General features: G+C 44.8%; 1 protein-coding gene across 1 annotated transcript in view; it reads left to right on the top strand.

Annotated features, from left to right (window-relative positions):
• Positions 1 to 12,426, top strand: part of col6a3 (collagen, type VI, alpha 3) — a 94,193-nt gene that overhangs the window by 36,327 nt on the left and 45,440 nt on the right. The window contains exons 13-16 of the mRNA XM_049594252.1: positions 119 to 706; positions 818 to 1,417; positions 2,710 to 3,309; positions 5,259 to 5,422. Of these exons, the coding sequence (XP_049450209.1) occupies positions 119 to 706; positions 818 to 1,417; positions 2,710 to 3,309; positions 5,259 to 5,422 (1,952 nt within the window). The remainder of the gene's footprint in view (positions 1 to 118; positions 707 to 817; positions 1,418 to 2,709; positions 3,310 to 5,258; positions 5,423 to 12,426) is intronic.

The following is a 12,426-nucleotide window of genomic DNA, read 5'->3' as shown; positions in this document are numbered from 1 at the left end:
CTAATAATATCTATATCCAGTATATTCAAACCTTGTAAACTGCATACTATACCAACAGAAAACAGATTTCTGTTAAATTGTTAACTAACACAATTTACATGATTGTGGACTTTTCTAGGTTCAAGCTCCAGTGCAAATAGAGACGTTGTCTTTCTCATTGATGGATCTGATGATGTCAGAAGTCGATTCTCTGCCATACGTGAATTTGTTGCAAACATTGTTGACAGCCTTGATGTGAACCAAGGAAAAGATAAAGTCGCTGTTGTACAGTATAGCAACAATGCTGAACTCAATTTCAATCTGAATACTTACAACACAAAAGCTGATGTGCTTAAGCATGTTGCAAGCTTAAAACCAAAAGGCGGAAGGCCTCAGTATATTGGGGCGGCACTGCAGTTTGTGAGGGATAATGTCTTTGTTCCAAATGCTGGAGGACGACATCAGGAAGATGCAAAGCAGATACTTGTTATATTGGCTGGTGGAAGATCTAGAGATTCTCCACGAGGCCCAGCAAGTATGCTCAAGGCTGCGGGGGTTGTTACATTTGCAATTGGATCAAGACTGTCAAATTCAGCTGAGATGCAAGTCATTTCCTCTGACCCAAAGTTTGCTTACTCAGTCCCTGACTTTGTAAATCTCCCTCGTGTTCAACAAAGTTTGATGAGTCATCTTACTCAAATGGGGGTTGAGGAGGAAGCTAAAGCAGGTAAGAATTTAGATTATTTGATCAATTATTTAAATCATCTTTGGGTGTGATATATTTATTGTGAAATTGTGAATAACATTACACAAATTATATCCATTTTTTTGTTAACAGAGCAAAGTGATGAAAAGGGAAGAGACATAGTTTTTCTTTTGGATGGATCTGATAATACCAGAAATGAATTTTCAGCCATTCAGGATTTCCTGTACAAAGTAATAGAAAGATTTAACATTGGACCAAATGAAGACAGAGTTGCTGTGGTTCAGTTTAGCAATGTGGCACTAGCCAATTTCTTTTTGAATTCATTCATGAGGAAGGAGGATGTTCTAACAGCTGTCAGAAGACTCTCACACAAAGGTGGAAGACCTCTGAAGACGGGTGCAGCTCTAAAATATGTTAGGGACAATGTATTCACAGCTGCCTCAGGGAGCAGATACACTGCAGATGTGCCACAAATTCTCATTGTTTTAAGTGGTGGACCATCATCTGACAGTGTAGAGTTGCCTGTTGCTTCTCTAAAAGAAAGCAGTGTCACAATATTAACCATTGGAACAAAAAACTCTGATCCCAAGGAAATGGAGAAGATATCACATGCCCCAAGCTACATCATATCAGTTTCTGAAGTAGCAGAACTTGCAAATATACAAGAGCAGGTTGTAGGGGCAATAACAGAAGAAAAATTGAAAAATGAAATTTCAAAACCAGAAGTCACTGGTAAGAATGATCCCATAGATACTGTATACTGCATGATTTATTTTATACCCAAGTACACCTAGTACAAGTACACATCTAATTCATGTTTAGTTTGCCATTTTAACATGATCTCAATACATGGATCCTCATTAACACTTACTATTAGGTATTATTTGTGTCTGTTACTCTGATACACAGAAAGAGGTGTCCAATACCAGGGTCAGAATCACCAATATCAATACAGAGACCAATACTGCTAAATGATTTGTCAAACATTAAGCATTTTGTTTAACTCTCCTTCGTTAAACATAATTAAACTCCAGGCCTTTTGTAGAAGAATAGAACCAGTGTTTCGTGTGTGAATTATATGAACTAATCAGGGGATCACTATGCAGATGCATAAAACATCAGCAGAAAAGCAAAGTGCAAGCTCTGTTTTTTTCTAAAACAGTATCAACACAACACCAGATATAACAGAGGACTTAGTATGCTACCACCCCAAATGGAGACTGAATGTGAATTACACTTTTCTATTGTGGTCCTGAGAGTTCAACAAGCTGCAAATAACAAAAAGACACAAACAGACACAACACAAGCAAATAAAGTTAAACATCTCCTCCAATTTGACAACACATGCGCAGTATTTAGAAAACATCACATCATTGTCAGCACTAAAAAGAGGTGCACACAACTATGACATCATAGACTGTATTTGAAGATGGATGATGCATCTACACTTCCCCTCACTGTACAAAAATGAAGACAAAATGTCACGGATACGTCCGCTGCCATCTTGCACTGGTGACGTCATTTGGAGTCAGAGTATCCGCAGTAGTGATCTCAGCTGTCAATTTCCTGCCCAAACACCCTTTCGTTCCAGCTGTGAGGAGTGCCATTGATTACAAACACACCAATTAGCACACATAGCTGTCAGTCAGAATGTCAGATGTCTGCTTTTTATAGTATCAAATAACTAAATAAAATCAAACGAATGAAAAATGAACAATTGAACATACAGCAGTGTGATCAGAACACTGTAAAATGACGAAAACCATCTTTAAGAAAATTTATTTGAGGTGTACTACAAACATGGAGAGGGCAGGGTTTGTAGCAGTCATGTTTGGATGCAAATTCAACTGTATTATTGTGTACACTGAGTTCAGGTCGACCAGTTCCACTTTGACAAAACAGTTGTGCCAGCATTAATATAGGAAATGTTGTAAACCTTGAGGTGAACTTTCATTGTGTGACTATTGTATGGCAAATGTTTGACACATGAACCTAAATATGTCTCAAATTCTATGTTTTCCTAGTGGAGAGACAGCCACTAGGAAGGGATGTTGTGTTCTTGCTGGACGGATCTGATGGTACTAGAAGTGAATTCCCAGCTATGCGAGACTTTGTCCACAGACTAGTAGAGAAACTCAGTGTGGATGACAGCAAAGACCGTGTCTCAGTGGTTCAGTACAGCAGAGATCCAGCTGTCCAGTTCTATCTGAACACGTACACCACAAAGGGCGAGATCCTTGACACTGTCAGAGGTTTGAGGCACAAAGGCGGAAGACCCCTCAACACTGGAGCAGCTCTCCAGTACGTGAGGGATAACGTCTTCACGGCCTCTGGCGGAAGCAGGCGCCTGGAAGGAGTTCCACAGATCCTGGTATTGCTAAGTGGTGGAAGGTCTTTTGACAGTGTTGATGCACCAGCCTCTGCTCTCAAACAGCTGGGTGTCTTGACCTTTGCAATTGGAACCAAGAACTCTGATAGCAGAGAACTGCAGGAGATATCCCAGGATCCCAGTTATGCTCTGTCTGTGTCTGAATTCACTGACCTTCCCAGTGTCCAACAGCAACTTGAGTCCTCCGTGGAGGCTGTGGTTACTGAAGTCACCTCAGAACCACCAACTGTACTTGGTATGTTGACAAGCACAGCCTCTTGCTGGCCTGAAAGGCTACCTGACTTATTTCACCTAGACTGAGAAAAAGCATTTGAGTGCAATATACATGTTTAGCATCACATGTGCATTTAAATAGAGGTGGTGGTGTGCTTTCCTTCGGTTACAAATTGAAATAGGCAATGCTAGATGTTTTGACAAAAATAGTCCACCACTTGATGATGAGTCCAGGAACGTACATTTGGCAAAGGTTTTTATTTTTTGTCTTCCTGTCTTTTCTCAGTTGACACTGCCAAAAAGGATATCGTATTCCTTCTGGATGGTTCTGATAGCACAAGGAATGGCTTCCCTGCCATGCGTGATTTTGTTGAGAGGGTGGTGGAGAAGCTCAATGTGGAGAAAACAAAGACCGTATCTCTGTAGTCCAGTACAGCAGAGATGCACAGGTCCATTCGATCTGAAAAGATACACATAAGAGGATATTGTGGATGCGCTCAGAGGCCTGAGACACAAAGGAGGCAGACCCCTCAACACCGGGGCCGCTCTCCAATATGTCAGGGACAACGTCTTTACAAACTCCTCTGGGAGTAGGCTCCTGCAAGGCGTTCCACAGATGTTGATCCTGCTAAATGGTGGAAGGTCTTATGACAATGTAGATACCCCAGCGTCTGCTCTCAAACAGCAGGGCATCTTTGTGATTGGCATTGGAACAAGGAGCTCTGACAGGGGAGAGCTGCAGAAGATATCACATGAGCCTAGTTACGCTCTATTAGTGTCTGAGTTCACTGACCTCCCCAGTGTCCAAGAACAGCTCTCCTCTGTAATGAACAGAGTACTAAAGAGGGTCACGCCCATGACACCAACAGTAACTGGTAAGAAAGTGACAGATTTTTACATTCCAACATTACGTTAGGATGCAAATTCAACAGTTTGAAAGTGTACTTCACTAAGCTGAGATCAACCAGTTCCACTTTGACAAAACAGTTGTGCCAGAATCAATAGAGTTAATGTTGTAAACCTTGAGGTTAGCTTTCATCGTGTGACTTTTGTATGGCAAATGTTTGACACATGAACCTAAATATGTCTCAATTCTATGTTTTCCTAGTGGAGAGACAGCCACTAGGAAGGGATGTTGTGTTCTTGCTGGACGGATCTGATGGCACTAGAAGTGAATTCCCAGCTATGCGAGACTTTGTCCACAGACTAGTAGAGAAACTCAGTGTGGATGACAGCAAAGACCGTGTCTCAGTGGTTCAGTACAGCAGAGATCCAGCTGTCCAGTTCTATCTGAACACGTACACCACAAAGGCGAGATCCTTGACACTGTCAGAGGTTTGAGGCACAAAGGCGGAAAACCCCTCAACACTGGAGCAGCTCTCCAGTACTTGAGGGATAACGTCTTCACGGCCTCTGGCGGAAGCAGGCGCCTGGAAGGAGTTCCACAGATCCTGGTATTGCTAAGTGGTGGAAGGTCTTTTGACAGTGTTGATGCACCAGCCTCTGCTCTCAAACAGCTGGGTGTCTTGACCTTTGCAATTGGAACCAAGAACTCTGATAGCAGAGAACTGCAGGAGATATCCCAGGATCCCAGTTATGCTCTGTCTGTGTCTGAATTCACTGACCTTCCCAGTGTCCAACAGCAACTTGAGTCCTCCGTGGAGGCTGTGGTTACTGAAGTCACCTCAGAACCACCAACTGTACTTGGTATGTTGACAAGCACAGCCTCTTGCTGGCCTGAAAGGCTACCTGACTGGTTTCACCTAGACTGAGGAAAAGCATTTGAGTGCAATATACATGTTTAGCTTCACGTGTGCATTTAAATAGAGGTGGTGGTGTGCTTTCCTTTGGTTACAAATTGAAATAGGCAATGCTAGATGTTTTGACAAAAATAGTCCACCACTTGATGATGAGACCAGGAGCGTACTTTTGGCAAAGGTTTTTATTTTTTGTCTTCCTGTCTTTTCTCAGTTGACACTGCCAAAAAGGATATCGTATTCCTTCTGGATGGTTCTGATAGCACAAGGAATGGCTTCCCTGCCATGCGTGATTTTGTTGAGAGGGTGGTGGAGAAGCTCAATGTGGGAGAAAACAAAGACCGTGTCTCTGTAGTCCAGTACAGCAGAGATGCACAGGTCCATTTCCATCTGAAAAGATACACCGCAAGAGAGGATATTGTGGATGCGCTCAGAGGGCTGAGACACAAAGGAGGCAGTCCCCTCAACACCGGGGCCGCTCTCCAATATGTCAGGGACAACGTCTTTACAAACTCCTCCGGGAGTAGGCTCCTGCAAGGCGTTCCACAGATGTTGATCCTGCTAAATGGTGGAAGGTCTTATGACAATGTAAATACCCCAGCGTCTGCTCTCAAACAGCAGGGCATCTTTGTGATTGGCATTGGAACAAGGAGCTCTGACAGGGGAGAGCTGCAGAAGATATCACATGAGCCTAGTTACACTCTATTAGTGTCTGAGTTCACTGACCTCCCCAGTGTCCAAGAACAGCTCTCCTCTGTAATGAACAGAGTACTAAAGAGGGTCACGCCCATGACACCAACAGTAACTGGTAAGAAAGTGACAGATTTTTACATTCCAACATTACGTTAGGATGCAAATTCAACAGTTTGAAAGTGTACTTCACTAAGCTGAGATCAACCAGTTCCACTTTGACAAAACAGTTGTGCCAGAATCAATAGAGTTAATGTTGTAAACCTTGAGGTTAGCTTTCATCGTGTGCCTTTTGTATGGCAAATGTTTGACACATGAACCTAAATATGTCTCAAATTCTATGTTTTCCTAGTGGAGAGACAGCCACTAGGAAGGGATGTTGTGTTCTTGCTGGACGGATCTGATGGCACTAGAAGTGAATTCCCAGCTATGCGAGACTTTGTCCACAGACTAGTAGAGAAACTCAGTGTGGATGACAGCAAAGACCGTGTCTCAGTGGTTCAGTACAGCAGAGATCCAGCTGTCCAGTTCTATCTGAACACGTACACCACAAAGGGCGAGATCCTTGACACTGTCAGAGGTTTGAGGCACAAAGGCGGAAAACCCCTCAACACTGGAGCAGCTCTCCCGTACTTGAGGGATAACGTCTTCACGGCCTCTGGCGGAAGCAGGCGCCTGGAAGGAGTTCCACAGATCCTGGTATTGCTAAGTGGTGGAAGGTCTTTTGACAGTGTTGATGCACCAGCCTCTGCTCTCAAACAGCTGGGTGTCTTGACCTTTGCAATTGGAACCAAGAACTCTGATAGCAGAGAACTGCAGGAGATATCCCAGGATCCCAGTTATGCTCTGTCTGTGTCTGAATTCACTGACCTTCCCAGTGTCCAACAGCAACTTGAGTCCTCCGTGGAGGCTGTGGTTACTGAAGTCACCTCAGAACCACCAACTGTACTTGGTATGTTGACAAGCACAGCCTCTTGCTGGCCTGAAAGGCTACCTGACTGGTTTCACCTAGACTGAGGAAAAGCATTTGAGTGCAATATACATGTTTAGCTTCACGTGTGCATTTAAATAGAGGTGGTGGTGTGCTTTCCTTTGGTTACAAATTGAAATAGGCAATGCTAGATGTTTTGACGAAAATAGTCCACCACTTGATGATGAGACCAGGAGCGTACTTTTGGCAAAGGTTTTTATTTTTTGTCTTCCTGTCTTTTCTCAGTTGACACTGCCAAAAAGGATATCGTATTCCTTCTGGATGGTTCTGATAGCACAAGGAATGGCTTCCCTGCCATGCGTGATTTTGTTGAGAGGGTGGTGGAGAAGCTCAATGTGGGAGAAAACAAAGACCGTGTCTCTGTAGTCCAGTACAGCAGAGATGCACAGGTCCATTTCGATCTGAAAAGATACACCACAAGAGAGGATATTGTGGATGCGCTCAGAGGGCTGAGACACAAAGGAGGCAGTCCCCTCAAAACCGGGCCGCTCTCAGTATGTCAGGGACAACGTCTTTACAAACTCCTCCGGGAGTAGGCTCCTGCAAGGCGTTCCACAGATGTTGATCCTGCTAAATGGTGGAAGGTCTTATGACAATGTAGATACCCCAGCGTCTGCTCTCAAACAGCAGGGCATCTTTGTGATTGGCATTGGAACAAGGAGCTCTGACAGGGGAGAGCTGCAGAAGATATCACATGAGCCTAGTTACACTCTATTAGTGTCTGAGTTCACTGACCTCCCCAGTGTCCAAGAACAGCTCTCCTCTGTAATGAACAGAGTACTAAAGAGGGTCACGCCCATGACACCAACAGTAACTGGTAAGAAAGTGACAGATTTTTACATTCCAACATTACGTTAGGATGCAAATTCAACAGTTTGAAAGTGTACTTCACTAAGCTGAGATCAACCAGTTCCACTTTGACAAAACAGTTGTGCCAGAATCAATAGAGTTAATGTTGTAAACCTTGAGGTTAGCTTTCATCGTGTGACTTTTGTATGGCAAATGTTTGACACATGAACCTAAATATGTCTCAAATTCTATGTTTTCCTAGTGGAGAGACAGCCACTAGGAAGGGATGTTGTGTTCTTGCTGGACGGATCTGATGGCACTAGAAGTGAATTCCCAGCTATGCGAGACTTTGTCCACAGACTAGTAGAGAAACTCAGTGTGGATGACAGCAAAGACCGTGTCTCAGTGGTTCAGTACAGCAGAGATCCAGCTGTCCAGTTCTATCTGAACACGTACACCACAAAGGGCGAGATCCTTGACACTGTCAGAGGTTTGAGGCACAAAGGCGGAAAACCCCTCAACACTGGAGCAGCTCTCCAGTACTTGAGGGATAACGTCTTCACGGCCTCTGGCGGAAGCAGGCGCCTGGAAGGAGTTCCACAGATCCTGGTATTGCTAAGTGGTGGAAGGTCTTTTGACAGTGTTGATGCACCAGCCTCTGCTCTCAAACAGCTGGGTGTCTTGACCTTTGCAATTGGAACCAAGAACTCTGATAGCAGAGAACTGCAGGAGATATCCCAGGATCCCAGTTATGCTCTGTCTGTGTCTGAATTCACTGACCTTCCCAGTGTCCAACAGCAACTTGAGTCCTCCGTGGAGGCTGTGGTTACTGAAGTCACCTCAGAACCACCAACTGTACTTGGTATGTTGACAAGCACAGCCTCTTGCTGGCCTGAAAGGCTACCTGACTGGTTTCACCTAGACTGAGGAAAAGCATTTGAGTGCAATATACATGTTTAGCTTCACGTGTGCATTTAAATAGAGGTGGTGGTGTGCTTTCCTTTGGTTACAAATTGAAATAGGCAATGCTAGATGTTTTGAAGTTAATAGTCCACCACTTGATGATGAGACCAGGAGCGTACTTTTGGCAAAGGTTTTTATTTTTTGTCTTCCTGTCTTTTCTCAGTTGACACTGCCAAAAAGGATATCGTATTCCTTCTGGATGGTTCTGATAGCACAAGGAATGGCTTCCCTGCCATGCGTGATTTTGTTGAGAGGGTGGTGGAGAAGCTCAATGTGGGAGAAAACAAAGACCGTGTCTCTGTAGTCCAGTACAGCAGAGATGCACAGGTCCATTTCGATCTGAAAAGATACACTGCAAGAGAGGATATTGTGGATGCGCTCAGAGGGCTGAGACACAAAGGAGGCAGTCCCCTCAAAACCGGGGCCGCTCTCCAGTATGTCAGGGACAACGTCTTTACAAACTCCTCCGGGAGTAGGCTCCTGCAAGGCGTTCCACAGATGTTGATCCTGCTAAATGGTGGAAGGTCTTATGACAATGTAGATACCCCAGCGTCTGCTCTCAAACAGCAGGGCATCTTTGTGATTGGCATTGGAACAAGGAGCTCTGACAGGAGAGCTGCAGAAGATATCACATGAGCCTAGTTACGCTCTATTAGTGTCTGAGTTCACTGACCTCCCAGTGTCCAAGAACAGCTCTCCTCTGTAATGAACAGAGTACTAAAGAGGTCACGCCCATGACACCAACAGTAACTGGTAAGAAAGTGACAGATTTTACATTCCAACATTACGTTAGGATGCAAATTCAACAGTTTGAAAGTGTACTTCACTAAGCTGAGATCAACCAGTTCCACTTTGACAAAACAGTTGTGCCAGAATCAATAGAGTTAATGTTGTAAACCTTGAGGTTAGCTTTCATCGTGTGACTTTTGTATGGCAAATGTTTGACACATGAACCTAAATATGTCTCAAATTCTATGTTTTCCTAGTGGAGAGACAGCCACTAGGAAGGGATGTTGTGTTCTTGCTGGACGGATCTGATGGCACTAGAAGTGAATTCCCAGCTATGCGAGACTTTGTCCACAGACTAGTAGAGAAACTCAGTGTGGATGACAGCAAAGACCGTGTCTCAGTGGTTCAGTACAGCAGAGATCCAGCTGTCCAGTTCTATCTGAACACGTACACCACAAAGGGCGAGATCCTTGACACTGTCAGAGGTTTGAGGCACAAAGGCGGAAAACCCCTCAACACTGGAGCAGCTCTCCAGTACTTGAGGGATAACGTCTTCACGGCCTCTGGCGGAAGCAGGCGCCTGGAAGGAGTTCCACAGATCCTGGTATTGCTAAGTGGTGGAAGGTCTTTTGACAGTGTTGATGCACCAGCCTCTGCTCTCAAACAGCTGGGTGTCTTGACCTTTGCAATTGGAACCAAGAACTCTGATAGCAGAGAACTGCAGGAGATATCCCAGGATCCCAGTTATGCTCTGTCTGTGTCTGAATTCACTGACCTTCCCAGTGTCCAACAGCAACTTGAGTCCTCCGTGGAGGCTGTGGTTACTGAAGTCACCTCAGAACCACCAACTGTACTTGGTATGTTGACAAGCACAGCCTCTTGCTGGCCTGAAAGGCTACCTGACTGGTTTCACCTAGACTGAGGAAAAGCATTTGAGTGCAATATACATGTTTAGCTTCACGTGTGCATTTAAATAGAGGTGGTGGTGTGCTTTCCTTTGGTTACAAATTGAAATAGGCAATGCTAGATGTTTTGACGAAAATAGTCCACCACTTGATGATGAGACCAGGAGCGTACTTTTGGCAAAGGTTTTTATTTTTTGTCTTCCTGTCTTTTCTCAGTTGACACTGCCAAAAAGGATATCGTATTCCTTCTGGATGGTTCTGATAGCACAAGGAATGGCTTCCCTGCCATGCGTGATTTTGTTGAGAGGGTGGTGGAGAAGCTCAATGTGGGAGAAAACAAAGACCGTGTCTCTGTAGTCCAGTACAGCAGAGATGCACAGGTCCATTTCGATCTGAAAAGATACACCGCAAGAGAGGATATTGTGGATGCGCTCAGAGGGCTGAGACACAAAGGAGGCAGTCCCCTCAAAACCGGGGCCGCTCTCCAGTATGTCAGGGACAACGTCTTTACAAACTCCTCCGGGAGTAGGCTCCTGCAAGGCGTTCCACAGATGTTGATCCTGCTAAATGGTGGAAGGTCTTATGACAATGTAGATACCCCAGCGTCTGCTCTCAAACAGCAGGGCATCTTTGTGATTGGCATTGGAACAAGGAGCTCTGACAGGGGAGAGCTGCAGAAGATATCACATGAGCCTAGTTACACTCTATTAGTGTCTGAGTTCACTGACCTCCCCAGTGTCCAAGAACAGCTCTCCTCTGTAATGAACAGAGTACTAAAGAGGGTCACGCCCATGACACCAACAGTAACTGGTAAGAAAGTGACAGATTTACATTCCAACATTACGTTAGGATGCAAATTCAACAGTTTGAAAGTGTACTTCACTAAGCTGAGATCAACCAGTTCCACTTTGACAAAACAGTTGTGCCAGAATCAATAGAGTTAATGTTGTAAACCTTGAGGTTAGCTTTCATCGTGTGACTTTTGTATGGCAAATGTTTGACACATGAACCTAAATATGTCTCAAATTCTATGTTTTCCTAGTGGAGAGACAGCCACTAGGAAGGGATGTTGTGTTCTTGCTGGAGCGGATCTGATGGCACTAGAAGTGAATTCCCAGCTATGCGAGACTTTGTCCACAGACTAGTAGAGAAACTCAGTGTGGATGACAGCAAAGACCGTGTCTCAGTGGTTCAGTACAGCAGAGATCCAGCTGTCCAGTTCTATCTGAACACGTACACCACAAAGGGCGAGATCCTTGACACTGTCAGAGGTTTGAGGCACAAAGGCGGAAAACCCCTCAACACTGGAGCAGCTCTCCAGTACTTGAGGGATAACGTCTTCACGGCCTCTGGCGGAAGCAGGCGCCTGGAAGGAGTTCCACAGATCCTGGTATTGCTAAGTGGTGGAAGGTCTTTTGACAGTGTTGATGCACCAGCCTCTGCTCTCAAACAGCTGGGTGTCTTGACCTTTGCAATTGGAACCAAGAACTCTGATAGCAGAGAACTGCAGGAGATATCCCAGGATCCCAGTTATGCTCTGTCTGTGTCTGAATTCACTGACCTTCCCAGTGTCCAACAGCAACTTGAGTCCTCCGTGGAGGCTGTGGTTACTGAAGTCACCTCAGAACCACCAACTGTACTTGGTATGTTGACAAGCACAGCCTCTTGCTGGCCTGAAAGGCTACCTGACTAGTTTCACCTAGACTGAGGAAAAGCATTTGAGTGCAATATACATGTTTAGCTTCACGTGTGCATTTAAATAGAGGTGGTGGTGTGCTTTCCTTTGGTTACAAATTGAAATAGGCAATGCTAGATGTTTTGACAAAATAGTCCACCACTTGATGATGAGACCAGGAGCGTACTTTTGGCAAAGGTTTTTATTTTTTGTCTTCCTGTCTTTTCTCAGTTGACACTGCCAAAAAGGATATCGTATTCCTTCTGGATGGTTCTGATAGCACAAGGAATGGCTTCCCTGCCATGCGTGATTTTGTTGAGAGGGTGGTGGAGAAGCTCAATGTGGGAGAAACAAAGACCGTGTCTCTGTAGTCCAGTACAGCAGAGATGCACAGGTCCATTTCCATCTGAAAAGATACACCGCAAGAGAGGATATTGTGGATGCGCTCAGAGGGCTGAGACACAAAGGAGGCAGTCCTCAAAACCGGGCCGCTCTCAGTATGTCAGGGACAACGTCTTTACAAACTCCTCCGGGAGTAGGCTCCTGCAAGGCGTTCCACAGATGTTGATCCTGCTAAATGGTGGAAGGTCTTATGACAATGTAGATACCCCAGCGTCTGCTCTCAAACAGCAGGGCATCT

This window comes from Epinephelus fuscoguttatus, linkage group LG13 (genome assembly GCF_011397635.1).
Source record: "Epinephelus fuscoguttatus linkage group LG13, E.fuscoguttatus.final_Chr_v1".
NCBI classification, from domain to species: Eukaryota; Metazoa; Chordata; class Actinopteri; order Perciformes; family Serranidae; genus Epinephelus; species Epinephelus fuscoguttatus.
The sequence above is the reverse complement of the archived record's forward strand: the minus strand, read 5'-3'. Positions and strand labels throughout refer to the sequence as shown.